This window comes from Colias philodice, chromosome 16, assembly GCF_061535455.1.
Source record: "Colias philodice isolate Cphi_HAF_F1 chromosome 16, ilColPhil1 Martin Lab GWU primary, whole genome shotgun sequence".
NCBI lineage: Eukaryota > Metazoa > Arthropoda > Insecta > Lepidoptera > Pieridae > Colias > Colias philodice.
In genome coordinates, this window is record NC_143101.1 from 987,827 (window position 1) to 1,005,291 (window position 17,465).

A 17,465-nucleotide genomic window follows, 5' to 3' on the forward strand; every position below is an offset into this window, starting at 1 on the left:
TCGCTGTGAACACCACGGCGGCGCACAGGAGTGTAAGCGATAGGCCCTGCGTAATCCGAAGCTGTTACACTGAATGCTTTAACGGCTTGGCGTGTACGACATTCAGGTAAATCAGCCATCAGCGGGTAAGTTGGACGCGGTTTCATGCGGAAGCAAGTATTACATGAGTGAATTCTTTGTCTAACAATACGGCGTGCGGAAAGAATCCAATACTTTTGGCGAAGCAACGATATTAAAAGTTCCGGTCCGGCGTGCATATATTTAATATGATAATAATCAATGATCATGTTAACGATATGATCATTGCGCGGTAATATCACTGGATGCTTATGTGCATATTCCAGGGCGGAATTACTCAGACGTCCTCCAACGAGGATAAGTCCGTTGCGAATAAAAGGCCTCAAGCGATTAAAAGCCTGCGAACAAGATTTATTATTGAGTATATTAGAATACTCCTCTGCAAAATATTTATTTTGCAGGGCGGCGAGAATTTTATTCTCAGAGAAATTAAGGTCCTCTGCGGTCATCATAACACCGCGGCGGGGTAACAATTTAGGGAACCTATAAATATAAACAACAACGCGTAAAAGCCTACTCCATGAGGATACGCGAAGGGCGGTATCATATAAAGCGCAATGCTTTATAGGCGAGCACACAGTGTGCGTTAATAATTTTCGTTCGGGAATGTCTGCAATAGACTCACCATCGAGGCTCCTAAGAGGCCAATCAGATGGGTCCGAACGAGCCCACTGGGGTCCTTGGAACCACAGAGGGTGCGAGACGAGATTTTGTGGCATAATGCCACGCGAAAGAACATCAGCGGGATTTTCAATACCAGAAACATGGTAGAAATTATCTGATGGGATGTTATCTGTGATTTTCACAACGCGGTTTGCGACAAACGTCTGCCACTGGTGCGGCGAACCTTTAATCCAATAGAGCGCGACTTTAGAGTCGGTAAATGCGTATGCATTAATTTTGTAGTGTTGTGAATAACTGTCAAGGACAGTGCGAAGCAGCTTTGACATTAGGAGTGCACCACAAAGTTCTAAGCGAGCGATTGTTAGCGGTTTAGATGGAGCGACTTTAGATTTAGAACAAATAAGACGAATGACGTTACCAGAGACAGTGCTGACATGAGCGTACACGACTGCCCCGTAGGCAAGTTCACTAGCGTCAGAGAAGGCCAGAAGAGTGAGAATACAATCACAAGTAAAACCTATATGACGTGGTATGCGAATATCATTGAGAGCTGGTAATTCATCACAGAACTGTTTCCACATTTTAATAATGTGTGGAGGCGGAGAATCATCCCAATCAAGATTAAGTTGCCAAAGTTGTTTTATTAACAATTTGGCATACACGACTGTGGGAGCAACGAAGCCCATTATGTCCCACAGACGGGCGATAGTTGACAAGATGGAGCGCTTAGTGCACATCACATCGGCGGGTGCGGTTATTTTAAAATAAAAACAATCATCAACAGTAGACCAATGCAGACCAAGTAATTTATGTTGCACGGTCTTATCAAACTCCACCGCGGAGGGTAAAAGTTTGTGCGAAGCGGGAAGATTATCTAACACATTTTTGCTATTACTATTCCATTTAATAAGATCCCACTGAGCTCCCTTAAACAAATCGATGAGCTGCTGCGACGCGGAAACTGCTTCACATTCCGTGGGAATAGAGAAGGCGATATCATCCATATACAACGAGGAAGACGCAATGCCACTCGCGAGCGGATATTTCGCGCCGTCATCTTCTACGAGCTGTCTTACCGTGCGCAGTGCATGATAAGGACTAGACTTGATGCCGAAGCAAACTCGATTAAATTGATAAAGAAGCAGCGGATCCTGCGGGCTGAAACGATATAAAAAACATTGAAAACGACGATCAAACTCACGCACGAATATCTGCAGAAACTGTTGGCGGCAATCGGCGGTCATGGCAATCGCGTGGAGACGAAAACCTAAAATTATTGTAAACAAATTGCCTTGTAAATTCGGCCCAACATGCAGAAGGTCATTCAACGAACGCTGGCTTCCAGAAGTTGGCATGCTAGCATCTAAAACCATGCGCAGCTTAGTCGACGATTTATCCTCGCGCAGAACAGCGTGATGCGGTATAATATAAATAGGTGTAGGGTCACGCGGATCATACGGAGGCGCGGGTGAAATATAATTTTTCGTTAGATAATCTTTTATGACGTCATCATATGCCAACCTTAATTTAGGTGAAGCCTGTAGCTTTCTTTCGAGGCACATGAAACGCTTGCGGGCAATATTAAATGAGTCACCGAGAGTGTAGAAATCATCCTTAAATGGAAGCGAAACAATATATCTACCACTCACGGGATCGCGGGTTGTAGTTAATTTATAATATTCTTCACATTCAACATCATCGGGATGTTGAACGGGCGGTGAGGTAGGAAGCTCCTCGAGCTCCCAGAAACGCCTGACTAATGAGTCAATAGCGGCGGTCTCTTGAACGTGACAACACATCAAGGGCGGTTTATGTATGTTAGGTATGGTGGGTGCTGAACCCATTATTACATAGCCTAACACCGTGCGCAATGCAGCGGGCGCCGACGAGTCACGAGATGCATGAACTACGTCGGGGAGAAGCAGATGAGGGAACAGAGAAGCACCGATTAATAAATCGATTTTATTTGGCGTACCAAAACTCTCATCTGCGAGCGGTAAATGCGAAATATGCGATAAGACAGAAGTGTCTATAACAGCGGTAGGTAGTAAATCCGTAACATGATCAACAACTAGCGGTGAAATATTAAAAGATATGTTGTTGTCAAGACGCGAATAAAATTTTATATTTACGGAATTACTATTTATAATTTTTTCTGAACCACCGAACCCCTTAATAATAGTACGTTCGGTTTTCTGCGGTTTAATACCTAAACGTTCACAACATTCATTCGTAATGAAGTGACTTTGCGAAGCGGAATCTAAAAGCGCGCGAATAACAAGCCGTTCGCCTTTACAATTATAAGATACGACTTCAGCGGTTGATAATAAAATAGTACATTGTTTATTCGCGGGCGCGTTGCATTGAAATGCGTTATCAGTATCAGCTGTATAGCTAGCGGTACATAGCGCAATGTCGGAGCGGACGCACTCGCCCGACGGCTGTGACGGCGCAGGCAACGGCGGTGTGCTGCGCGGCGGGGGGTGAGACGCAGGCGCGGGAATGGACGATTCGCGTTTCAAAATATGTAACATCGTATGATGTTTTAATTTACAAATGCGGCAATTAGAATTAGACGAACAGCTAGAAACTCGATGTTTTATACTGAGACAATTTATACACGCGTTTCTATCCTTTACGTATTTAAAACGTTCCTGCGGACTCATTTTATGAAAACTCGAACATTTATATAAATGTTGATGCGTAATATTTTTACAAAGACAACTATAAGCGGAATCAGCGGTTGTTACGTAAGACTGATACTTAGGCGGAGCAGACGAGATATTATTTGAACTGCGGTTATAATTATTATACTTTCGAGGCGGTTTATTTATTCCCGAATTTGTGGAAGGATGAATGCGTTCTAATACCTTCGCACGAGTTTGAATAAATTGAACTAAGTTATCAAAAGTAGGCATTTCACTACCAAACTTAGTCTCGAAAGCGCGAACAGTATCTGAATCTAACTTCTTCAACGCGATATGAACAATCATTAAATCTGTAATATTATCTAACTTTATATTCTGTAAGGCGCGCACTGCGCTGATAAAGTTATCAGTAAATAAATCAAAGTTTGTTGCGGACGGAGAAAGCAAAGGTTTAAAATCAAACATTTGATTTAAATACGCGGAAACTAACATACGTTTATCATCATATTTATCTTTTAAAGTTTGTAATATTAAATTATAATTTTCAGCGGAGGGGGTTATACCAGCTATAACAGTTGTGGCCTTCCCCGTTAATTTACCTAGTAAATAATATAAACGCTCGGCATCTGTAAGGCCGGGATTGTTATGAACAACTGATTCAAAATTCGAAAGAAACAGCGGAAATGAGCGAATATCACCCGAAAATGGTACCAACTCGATAGGCGGCAATTTAGGCCTATTTTTATGCAAATTATTAATATCTCCGTGTGACGGACTTGGTTGCGAATATTGCGATTTAATTCTTATAACTCTGCTATATAAAGACTCGAATGCAACGAGGCTTTTATAATCAGGTTTCGCGGTAGGTGTTAATAATAATAAGCGAGTATTGTATTCGTCTAAACACTTTTCAAATCTTTCACGTAATGATTCTATCTGCGCGGACTCGTCAAGGAAACTTTCCATAAGCGAGGCGTTGTTATGAACGTTTAAAGACAAATCATACATTTGTTGCACCATTTCGAATATAACTTCGCGTTTAGCTAATAACATGGATAACTGCGAATCATTTATATCTTCCGAATCATTAACATCCGAAGCGTCACTATCAGGTAACTTAGTCATTTTCTTAGGCGGCATTTTTAATAACAAAAGTATATATTCGAACAGAGAATGTTACAATACAAGTTACAATAACAAGTAATACGACTAAATAAAGTAGGTCAGCGACGCAAGCGTAATATGAACCGAGTTTGAATTTTCAATATGGTCGGATTATAACAGCGGATCGCGGGACGCGGAATGACCTAGATAACGTTATAAATTTCGAGCGCGGGTAGCGGATAAATAAATATGATGAAATATGTTCGATTTATAATGATTTTAGCGTTATAACTGCGGATAAACGATATGAATATAGTTTTAATTAACTATTTTAATAATAATATACGCGTAACTTAATGTTACGGGCGGAATAAAATATATTTTAAGCAAAAAATAATAGATGACGCAATGTCGATCTATGCGGTATATTATAGTTATTTCACAATGAATGTACTATTAAATCGCTTATTAGGGCCTACAATGAGTATCCTAATAAGGGCGGGTTTAAAATATATTTTATATGAATAGTAGAAGACGCATTGTCGTTCTATTATATGCGGTATATTAAATAGTATTTCGCATTGAAGATACTACTAATCGCTTATTAGGTCCTACACAATGAGTATCCTAATAAGGGCGGTGGAATCATCAGGTAATGGTTACTATCCGGGTCGAAGGTACCACTCAATGGTCGCGCCAATATAAAAATATACGTAAATATATTCTCGATATGAAAGTGGACTGTATTTTGATCTACGTGGTGTTAGCAAAGAGGGATAGACAGGATACACACGGCACGTACCTCGTCGGAGGGAGTAGCGTCCAGAACACACGCGCCGCCACGCGGTCAGGGTCCTCCAGCTCGCGGCGGGCAAGAACCGCGTCCAGTCCCACACTCCACACAAACACACACGCGGCGGTGAGCGCGACCAAGGGGCCGGGGCACAGGATACCCCGGTGATGTTACAAGGGCACAATGCCTGATGATCTAGAGAGCCTCGTGGAAGCTCTCCGGCGGTGGCCGAGTCCCGAACCTCGCGAAGGAACGGAGCGAACTCGACTGACTGCAGCGACACGAACGTCGCGTTCACGTCTTATTGGACGTGTCACGTGGTTAGTGACCACGCGATGATTGGTTGTGCTCGTATGTAGGGAAGGATGAAGGAACACACCACAAACAATAAACGTTTAATTTCTACATTTACTATTTTAATTATATTGGCGTTACCAGTTTATGTCCGGAGACCGTGGAGGCCAGGCTAAAGGGCAAAAATACCCTGAAAGATGGATTGGTCGTAGCAGCCTGCGCATGCGCCGGTGACGCCTACCTTAAAGCCTGGCCTCCACGGTCCCTCGACCTAAACCCCATTGAATTGTTTCAATGGGGATACTAAAAAGACCTCGGCTACTTGAGAGAATGCCCCAATTTGGACGAAATAACCCGGAAATTCATAGTAGCAGAAGAAACCATTAAAAATGATAAAAGAACATTCAGACATTAAAAAGACAACTTTTTACGGTGATGTCGCACTTGCATTGAGCAACAGCGGGGCTATTTTAAAAAAATTCTGGTAATTAAACACCTATTTATTGGTTTTAATGATCATCATGTTAATAAAAATTTTGCACTTACCACATTAAGATTTCAATTTTTCGATTGAAGCCTTCAGAATAATAAAATGAAATTTTTAGGGTAGCTACCTGATTGATAGAGCAAGTTTTTAAAAGCAAAATGGAAAACCTTTTTTATGTGATTTTATTTTTTTATGGGCCCTTGAAGTTATGAACATACTGGGTAATTTTATCTTTCTTGGCATTTAATTGTTTTTTTTATTCCATTCAAAGATCTAACGATAGTAAATGTTACCATACTGAATTGGCCTATCTTTCAGCTTAGCACACAAAAAAAATCAAGCATCTAGCGCAATAATTCACGTCACCATAAATAAAAATCTCATCGTACTCGGCGATAGATGAAAAATTGAAAAAAATGTAATAACTCCGAAAATACGAAAAATCGCATAACACACATGGGGGTGATTCGGATAGCCCTCTTGGTCCTCTACCTCCCAGCTTCCGTTCATCACTACTTTTTGGGACACCCTGTATGCGTAGATATATGTTCACATATATGTTTACATATATGCGCGCATATAAATGCAATATATATGTCTAGAAATACACAGAAAATAATTTTACTTGAATCAAGAAAATAATTTTGAACAATTTGACTTTCTTGATTTTAGTAAAAAAATTCTCAAACTTAGAAATTTTTTTTCAGTGTATGCTTACATATATGTCTACATATATGTAAGCATGTATCTCTGCATATATGTCAGCATCTATGTGAAAAATATATGTAGACATATTTTTTTTTTGCGTAAATATATGCGGCATATATATTATATATGCGACATATATTTTTGACATATATATTTCTCCATGCGGGCTTAAGTAAAACGGTTATCTGTGAAAAAAAACTCACCTGTGATGTACACGATCTTTGCCAAGCAAACGGTCCAGTTTTTCCCACGATTCTCGTAGTTTTTGGCCCGTTCTCTAGTGAGTTCCCATGGTTCATCAGGATAGGCCACCAAGACTATTTGACTCCCCTTATCTTCCTCAATAATCCAGGACGCCGGAATGCAATGGACTTCACTACTCCCCATGTTCTTGATTGGTTAAATAAATTTTACCATGTAATATTTTCGGCTTTCGTCCATCTAGAAAATACAAGGATAATTAGTCGAAATTCAATCTGATCAAACAACACTGAAACCTGTTTCGTGTTTATAGCAATAGCAACAAAAAAAAAATAACCTACCTCAACAAAAGTGTCTTGAGTAACTTCTAAATGTGAATCTCCGTATTAGACAAAACAGATATGTGCATAAATTAACGAACTGACTTTATGACTAAAAATTGTCGTAAGCGTTCGCGTGAACGCAGGCAGATTGATTAATGAGCCCATTTTATGTACTGTGACATATTTTTAACACTCGCTTTGTTATTCTGAATTTTTATCAGTAGTTATTAAGCCCAATACCCAACCGCTGAATAGTATATTTATTTTCCTCATTATTTTCAAGTAATGGATAACCCAAATGAACCCGGGTCAAAAAATTTAATCTGTTTTAAGGATAAATGAAAATTTTTAATATTTTTCATTCAATTTAATTTTATTATGTGAATCTATTTTACATAAGAATTTAATCTGTTTTAGCCCGTATTATTCCCAAATCAGACCAATTTCAGACTATTTTTAATGTTATAATAAAATTATTTTCGATTGTTTTTAGACTAAAATTAGACTTTTTTTGTCACAATCATTTAGTTGGCTTTGATCGCATCGAGGTCAAAAACCGACCAAAATGTTCCATAAATTTTAGTCGGTTTTTGATCGCCTGTCGATAATAATAATAATAATAAAGGCGTAGGGATGTCAAGGCGTAGGGATGTGACGACCCCATCGCCCCCGGATGGCATATCTACAATAGATATCCCAACCGTGCAGTCAGTCACCCCGCAGGGCACCTTGTGGCGAGGTGTCGGGGAGTAGCGACCCCGCGGGAACCGAGCGCTCCCGGGGGAGGCCCCTGTCCTCACCTCTGGACTGTCCCGGTGGCAGTTCGGAGTGAACAATGACGAGGTTCAGGATCCCCCACCTCTGGCTTGCCTTTGTTGGCCGTCCAGAGTGGAGCCGCCAGAGCTATATGCTCGGGGGTGGAAGTGTCTAATGGTGTAATAGCGGGGAAACCCGCTCCGGGCCCGCGGGCCCGCGATGGTGAAACCGGTGCCGCACCTCTCTACACCCCTAGCCGTTCAGCTGATGTTGCCCCCTTGTTGCCATTATCGGTAACCTTTTTGGGAGCCCATCGACCGAACTGGCGAGTCACCGTCTGCCATAATTTTCAATTTTTAATATTGAAAAGGCAGACGTCCATAGTCCCCATAGACCCAATATACCAGTCCATCTAACACCCCCTTCCATAACCCAGATTTATTCATTTCCATTTTTTCTGCAATAGTCCTACATTGGCCGCGGACTGCCCAGGGCTGTATCTCTATAGTGCAGTCATGGGCAGGCTGCGGCTGGTGTCCCACAACACATTAAATTCTCTAAAGGGCCTCTTCGTGTTGGACCTGTGTCCCCACGTAAGCCTTCCAAAGGACCGGGTATCTTCCTTTTGGTGGTACCCGTGTATTATGGAGAGAGACATAATAATAATTTAAAAAAATAATAATAATATATTTATTTATGTATTTATTATTATTTTATTCATATCCTCGAAGATCCTCTACAGGGCACGGCTTTTCATTGTCTGAAACTTAAATAGCGACTATTCACTATTATGTAGTGCAATATATACCAAACGGTATACTTAGCACTGCCAAATAGTGAATACTGATCATTAAATCATGCATAAAAGTATAAAGTTTAATATTTATCTTGTCATCTTGTCAACATTTGAATCTTGTCGATGTATTCAGATTGTGTTTAATATCGATAATTAGAAAACTCTAGATTTAGATTCAATGAAACGATGGGAATCATTTTACGTATGTTAATACAAATTTATTAATTATCACTGCAACTTATATTCGCAGATACAAAACTTTTATTATCCACTAGCTGTGCCCGCGACTTCGTCCGCGTGGAATAGTGACTGCATAGTAGTTACTACTTAACACACAATTATTGAGTAAACACGTCTTGAAACACGTACTATCATATACAACTAAATTATAAGTAGGTACTTACAGATTATTATGTAACAGTTAAGAAATAAAATAAATAATAACACAAAAGAACTGTTAGTAAAATTTATTACTAAACTGAGCTATAAAACTTAGGTACAGAAGAGTTCAAAATTTCCAGGATGTGGCTATCCTCCCGCTCCCATATCCTTCTACTTTCACAGACTTTCAACTTTTCCCTTTTAGACTACAAGCCCGCATAGGACAAAAATATGGGTCAAATGAACCACCAGGGGACATATCTAGAACGATAGCAGAGCAAAAAATAATAAGATTCATCACTATGCCGTCACTTGTAAGCTGTCCAACTGAGTGCAGATGAGAATTGAAAAGTACAGGTAGACTCGGTAAATTTTGGTCATATATTTTTGTACGGCATTCTTAACCATCGATAGATCCATTAAAAATAATAAGAAACCGCTCAGTGCCGTACAAAAATGGTGGTCCACCAAGTCGGAATTTTTATTTAATTTCCGAGAGTTACCGGGGGTAAATTTGGTCACTTGACCATGTACGGCATCTGTGTCATACTATTGCTATACTGCTTTTAATCCATTATTCCGCAACGCCGTACAAAAATCATGGGGACAAGGGGAAAAAATCGAGAGTTGTAATCCCCTCTCTTTCCCCACTCCAGGGGGTCATTTGACACAACACGAAATAAATTTATTTTTAAAGTATTTTATGCATAGATAATATTTTTTCATGTGCCGTACATTTTCGTTGGTTCAAAGGGGAAAAATCTGAAAAAGAAAAAAATCCATATAACGAAATGTTTGCTTTATATTTTTATAATAAAATATAAATATACATTAATATTAAGAAGCTCGAGGTGGTTAATTATCACCTTGGAAAGTCGGAGTCAGGTGGAATGGACTCCGTTAAATTGATGAACTAATAAAAAAGCTATGAACGAAAAGATGTGAATTATATGCAATCAGTCCATGAATACAGGTAAAGTCACAAGCAAATGCTAGTAATATATACATATTCAAAATGTACAAGTAAAGCGCTTTCAAATGATACCAAACACTGCATATTTATCTTAACTTTATTTTTTTACTCTGTATGTTTTGTCCGCTAGAGGGCGCCACATTAGATTTTGTGAAACCCCATATAGCCTTTAGCTAGCTGGTCGCTGGTTATCCAGTGAACAATTCAGACGCTTCTAATGATATGTCATTTGTCGAATTCTGATAAGTAGTTTAGAAGTTACGAGGGAATAGATGAACATACATACATGACCTGTAAACAACCATAACCCTCCTTTTGCTTTGCCGTAGTTGGGTAAAAATATATTAATGCCGTACTGTATCAAATTGCCATAAAGCACCCTTAAAATTGTAGCTTTCGTCGCTTTCATCAGCCTAAAAGATGTGGTCTGCACAAAAATGTACGGCATCGTTTTTTCCTAATTTATCTATGTTAATACTATTTAAAACAACGGATAAAGTGTAGAAAACTATTATATTTCATTAATCTACGATGTTTAAACTTTAACAAAATTTCTGGTTTTGCATTTCTCTATAACTTTTTTTAGAACGGTTTCTTTTGAACGGCAATACTATACAACAATTGAATTTTACAATATCATGTTAAAAAAAAAGTTCCCGTACAGGGTCAAATGACCTTACAGCTCTTTATATTAAGAATTCGATGAAATTAAGATGATTATTGGTATACATTTAAAAGAACAATTATTTTTTGACGGCATTGCTTTTAATAGTACTTTTGAGTGCTAGATAATGTTTTGGAACCGAAGCCGTACTTAGTCAAATGACCCCCTGGAGTGGGGAAAGAGAGGGGATTACAACTCTCGATTTTTTCCCCTTGTCCCCATGATTTTTGTACGGCGTTGCGGAATAATGGATTAAAAGCAGTATAGCAATAGTATGACACAGATGCCGTACATGGTCAAGTGACCAAATTTACCCCCGGTAACTCTCGGAAATTAAATAAAAATTCCGACTTGGTGGACCACCATTTTTGTACGGCACTGAGCGGTTTCTTATTATTTTTAATGGATCTATCGATGGTTAAGAATGCCGTACAAAAATATATGACCAAAATTTACCGAGTCTACCTGTACTTTTCAATTCTCATCTGCACTCAGTTGGACAGCTTACAAGTGACGGCATAGTGATGAATCTTATTATTTTTTGCTCTGCTATCGTTCTAGATATGTCCCCTGGTGGTTCATTTGACCCATATTTTTGTCCTATGCGGGCTTGTAGTCTATTCACCCCTAGTAAATGGCAGAATCGATTTTGATCTTAACCATGTCTAATCATACCTATATATGTACATGTATCCTTTCGTTTGGTACTCCATTTGGATTATTTATCCCCACTATCACCCCTAAGGTGCCCTATATGTAATAAACAGATTAACCGATTTTGATAAAACATGACTAATTGTAATTCACACGTCATTTGATATGCCGCTTGAGTATATTATTTGACCACATTCGATTATTCATTCCCACTTTTACCGCTATAAATCAATAAATGGATGAACCGATTTTGATTAAATATGCCTCATTATACTTCTCACGTCAGGTCATGCCCTTTCATTTGATATGCCACTTGGGTATATTATTTGACAACTTTTATTCCTACTTTTATACCTATATCCAATAAATGGATGAACCAATTTTGATAAAATGTCTTATTGTACTTTACACGTCATGTCTTTCATTAGATTCTCGATTTTGATAAAATTGGACTACTTAATTGTTTCCGACAGGTCGTCTTTTTTCATTTGATATATCACTTGGGTATAACAGACAACATTCGTTTTTTTCATTCCCACTTTTACCCCTCTATATTATAATAAATGGATGAACCGATTTTGATTAAATATGCCTCATTATACTTCTCACGTCAGGTCATGCCCTTTCATTTGATATACCACTTGGGTATATTTGACAACTTTTATTCCCACTTTTATACCTATATCCAATAAATGGATGAACCAATTTTGATAAAATATGTCTTATTGTACTTTACACGTCATGTCTTTCATTAGATACGTCACTTGAGTATATTTGATAAAATTCATTTATTTATTCCCACTTTAACCCCTATATCAAATAAATGGATGAACCGATTTTGATAAAATTTGACTTATTGTATCTGACAGGTCGTCTTTTTTCATTTGATATATCACTTGGGTATAACAGACAGCATTCGTTTTTTTCATTCCCACTTTTACCCCTCTATATTATAGTAAATGGATGAACCGATTTTGATAAAATTTGACTTATTGTTTCCGACAGGTCGTCTTTTTTCATTTGATATATCACTTGGGTATAACAGACAACATTCGTTTTTTTCATTCCCACTTTTACCCCTCTATATTATAATAAATGGATGAACCGATTTTGATTAAATATGCCTCATTATTCTTCTCACGTCAGGTCATTGAGTATATTTGATAAAATTTATTTATTTATTCCCACTTTTACCCCTATATCAAATAAATGGATGAACCGATTTTGATAAAATTTGACTAATTGTTTCTGACATGTCGTCTATTTTCATTTGATATATCACTTGGGTATAACCGACAACATTCGTTTTTTTCATTCCCACTTACCCCTATATATAATAAACTACTAATGTAACAAAAAAAAAACGCATCTAATTCGTATTACCCGTTAGCGAGCTACGGTGGCACAGACAGACATGTAAACACACATAGCGGACATAACACCCCTCTTTTTGCGTCGGGGGTTAAAAATATAATACCTACGACATAATTTCAAAGACCTTTTATATAGAAAATTTACCTAGAAGTAACCATAATGCTATTTGTGCAGGTTTTAGACTTATGAGCAAAAATCTAAATAAAGGTCCTTTGACCCCCCTACTACCCCCTCAGCATAACCACCCCCCCCCCCCACGCTTGGGGACTTTCGATATGATCATCTGGACATGTCAAGGAATAACTTTAGCGTATAATTTACGTAATAAAGTAATTCATCTATAGAATGCCTTAGCAAATGTTCGCTGTGATTACTTAAATGGTCATAACTTTTTTATTTATGAACCGATTGACATGAAATAAAACTAAATGTTAAATGAAGCTTACCACAATATATTAGTGAAAACCGCATCTAAATCGGATAAGCCGTTTCTGAGATTAGCGTGTTCAAACATACAGACAAACAGACAAACCGACAAACAGACAAACAGACAAAAATTTTTTTAACTACAGTTTTGGGTTCAGGATCGATTTAATAATAACACCTGCTATTTTTTTTTTAAATATTTTCATTGTACAGACATCACTTTTCTACAATTTTATTATATGTATTGATTGATGATGATGATGATTATAGAATTTGACAAATAAGAAAAAATTATAAGTTGTATTATTATAGTGATGGGACTGTTTTTTAGATTTATATGTTTCATTTAAATTAACATATAATAAAATCGTAGGAAAGTGAAAACTGTACATTGAATATTTTTTAAGAATACTTGGAGCGTGATCTACGATAGATACCGAAGCCAAAAATATAGTTTTTAGAATTTTTGTCTATTTGTCTGTATATATATGTCCGGGCTAATCTCAAAAAGTACTGCATGAATTTACTTCAAATTTGGTACAGAGATATCTTAAGATCTGAGGAAGGACATAGGGTAGGTTTTATCCCGGAAATCTCACGGAAATGGGAACTATGCATGTTTTTCTTAGACTTCGCGAACGAAGCCGCTGTCGAAAAGCTAATATTAAATAAAAAAGTAAAGTAAAATTGTATGTACAATAGAAAAAACAAACTCTTTTTTGATCGGGATAAAATCTATCAAATCTATTTCCACAAATTTTCAAAAGATTTCGTTAAATATTTTATGCTTTTATTATTAAAAGACATACTACTCATAATATATTACATTGGTTACAATTTATTTAATATTTAGTTTTTTTTTTCCAAATTCTTTATAGATATATGTATTAAATTTTTTAATGAAAAAAAAAAACGATCATGAGGTGAAATTCTAACCCACGTTTTTCGCTTCAAAAAATATAATAATTTATTTAGCTATTTTAATAATAAATTGAATATAATTTTATATAGTGAACAAGAATATTCCCTACACTGTATGTGGCCGGCACTTCGAGATGCGAAAGATGACACTTCAACAAGAGAGTGGTACTTGCAGCTGATGGCGCGCACTCAAGTCGCTTTTAATGAGTGAGTTCATATTTCATTTTGTAACTATTTATTATATTTAGGTTTTCTTTATCGATATACTAGCTGTGGCCCGCAGCTTCGCCTGCGTGAAAAAAGAAAAATTTTCTTGGTAATAATTTTCATCCCCTATTTTTTCCCCTTGGGGGTAGAATTGATCAAAATCCTTTCTTAGCGGATGCCTACGTCCTAACATCTACCTGCATGCCAAATTTCAGCCCGATACGTCCAGTGGTTTGGGCTGTGCGTTGATAGATCACTATATCAGTCACCTTTGAGTTTTATATAGATTGGTGGTTTCTAATAATTTCTTGTTTACTAATGGGTATGAAAGATGTGCCCTTTGTACTACATGATAATAAAAAAAAACTGTTTTTATATCCATACGCGAACTAATAATAGTTTAACTAAAATAAAAACACTGTCTATTTAAAAAAAACTATTCCATTTCCGTGTGTGAAAATTGTCCTGAAATATTCATTTATTTATTTATTTTTCAGAACAGACGACGAATCCTCAAAGCTATACCTGTGCGATATATTCGCGCTATCTAGCATCGCTTTCAGTGGCGTGTGGTCCTTCGAGCCGGATACAACTTGTATTATAAGTAGTAGAGAGAAACGATACTCGTTGTTGCCCGCGGGTTTGGCTGTGCTAGTGGGCAAGGAGGGCTGGAAGGAGTGTAGTTTACAGGTATTTACTATCCTACTAATATTATAAATGCGAAAGTTTGTGAGGATGTGTGTGTTTGTTACTCTTTCACGCAAATATTACTGAACCGATTATAATGAAATTTAGCACACATATAGAGGGTAACTTGGATTAACACATAGGATAGGTTTTATCCCGGACATCCCGGGAACGGAAACTATGCGGGTTTTCCTTTGAAATCGCGGGCGAAGCCGCGGGCGGAAATCTAGTTTATTATAATTTAGCTTACCTGAGCTTACTCGAACCCGCATCCTTTCTTTTTGAAAGAATAGAATAAATTCGATTGCTCTGGCGGGTCACGAGTGGCCGAGTTGGTCAGGCATCCGCCCCGGAATGGCGCGAAAGGATGCGGGTTCGAGTCCCGCCTCGTGATCGAATTTTTTCTATTCTATAAAAATTTATAAATTAATAACTTTTTGTTTTTTTCCAGGTGCTAGAATGGCTGTGTCACACCCGGGACGCAACCCGCGACCCGCACACAGCGCGGGCGTGTCAGCGGAGTCTGTTAGCACTGAGACACTGCGAACATTTTGTGGCGCATAAGATTTGGACTCGATTGTGAGTTTTTTTTTATATTTTTTAGTTAAGAGCGTTTCGGCACAACGTGGCAGAAGTGAAACTTCTTGCGTAAGTTTCAAAGATACCAAATTCGTCGCCTTACTCCATGACGTGACGGTATTGCCATGACGCGACCTTGAAATTTTACTCACTAAAGAAGTTTCTCTTCAAAAACGTGTAGCGCTATATAAATGATAATAATTGCAATTGATGTGTATGTATATGTTGTAAATCATGAGGACAAATATGTCTAAATTGATAATTTTTGTATTTAACTTCGTTCGAGATTGACGTTGAGTTAAATTTAAAAATTGATACATTGTTATTGATCAATCAAAAAGCAATGAAATTTCACCAAAATCGGTATAGTTTAAAAAAATACAGACAATAATGTGAACACTTGTAATGAAATATATTTTAAATGTTATTATACTTATTTTGAATTAATAAATAATAATTTGAAATAAATGAATAATAATTTGTATGTTGCTATCCAAGGAGGAACATGGAGGATTTGTAAGCGGCGTCACTGTGAAATCATGTAATGAGTTTTCATTGTGATAATGCTTTTTCTATATAACCTTTATATAGTATGTAGTTAAATATTTATTATTGTGGCATTTGCGGTTTCACCCCCGTGGCTCGACTCCTGTTGGTCGTAGCGTGGTGATATATAGCATATAGCCTTCCTCGATAAATGAGCTATCTAACACCGAAAGAACTTTTCAAATCAGACCAGTAGTTCTCGAAATTAGCGCGTTCAAACAAACAAACTCTTCAGCTTTATAATATTAGTATAGATTTTACCGCTAATTATTTATTGAAGAAATAGAAGACGCAAATTCTTTTTACTGATAATATAATTTATGTATTCTTTGCTTTTGCTATTTTCATTCAAGCTAATTTTATATTTAACATTAAAAAACGGTAACATTCATTTTCCAGTTATTTGTCTATTGTGTATGTTAAAATTAATAATTCATAATGCAAGCTAATTTGCTATCCTAACTAGATTAAGCTATGATAATCGTATTTATTTGTTTTTGTTTCTTTTTACTAATTACTATTTCTTTTACAGAGAACATCACTTCGCGCCGACAGTAACCAGCTTTGAAGATTGAATTTATAAAGTGCCAATATAATAATCATGTATTAAATATTAAAATGTAATAAAGCTGTATCTAGTCTCTGTTATTGTTAAGTTTATGAGATCTGTGTTAGAAGAAATAAAAAAATTGAAAATGTTTTAATCGTTTTATTTACTACACATACACAATACATATTCATTATTTAGGCGCAGATATGGCGGAGCGCATTTCTCAGTGTCAAACTATTATCGAAAAAATTGGTTGTTTGTAAAGTAGGTTTACGATCGAGATGTTTACGTGATAACGTCTTATTGGTGGCAGCGCTCGAGATGAGACGGGAGATCGGTCCGTCTCTCTCTCGTTATACCTGCGATCGCGCTCGTGAGGTTTTGGTGTGACACAAGTTTCTGAACATGTCACCCGACTAAAACGATTTTAAAAACGTTATCAGGTTAATAATATTAAAAATCAAATAACTACAATTTATTCCCGAAGAGCATCGAAGCGATCACATACGCTCGCGCGGCACGTAAATCTCCTCAATACAAAATGTTCTCTCTCTTCGTTTCTCTACTCTTATTTGTTTCCTCTTCTTCTTTTGCAAGTAATGTGATCAATAGCACGTCCCAATCCATCATTATATTCACGAATGTACACACGTGTAGTTTCTCGAAAAATTGCAAAACGAATAACGATGGT

At 37.3% G+C, this 17,465-nt stretch overlaps 1 protein-coding gene and 1 non-coding gene across 3 annotated transcripts in view; both read left to right on the forward strand.

Moving 5' to 3' along the window:
- The window catches only part of LOC149481420 (focadhesin), a 45,843-nt gene extending 28,920 nt beyond the window's left edge, over nucleotides 1–16,923 (forward strand). The window contains exons 16-19 of one of the 2 annotated variants that reach the window (XM_089704988.1): nucleotides 14,296–14,412; nucleotides 14,910–15,102; nucleotides 15,551–15,678; nucleotides 16,757–16,923. In XM_089704988.1, coding sequence (XP_089561114.1) covers nucleotides 14,296–14,412; nucleotides 14,910–15,102; nucleotides 15,551–15,678; nucleotides 16,757–16,799 — 481 coding nt within the window. In that variant the 3' untranslated portion in view covers nucleotides 16,800–16,923. Of the gene's footprint in view, nucleotides 1–14,295; nucleotides 14,413–14,909; nucleotides 15,103–15,550; nucleotides 15,679–16,756 lie in introns of those variants that run through there. The other variant, XM_089704989.1, reaches the window with a different exon arrangement.
- TRNAP-CGG (transfer RNA proline (anticodon CGG)) lies at nucleotides 15,417–15,493 on the forward strand. The gene is given in 2 exon segments: nucleotides 15,417–15,453; nucleotides 15,458–15,493. It is a non-coding gene; the product is annotated as a tRNA-Pro (tRNA).
- Nucleotides 16,924–17,465: the final 542 nt, after the last annotated feature.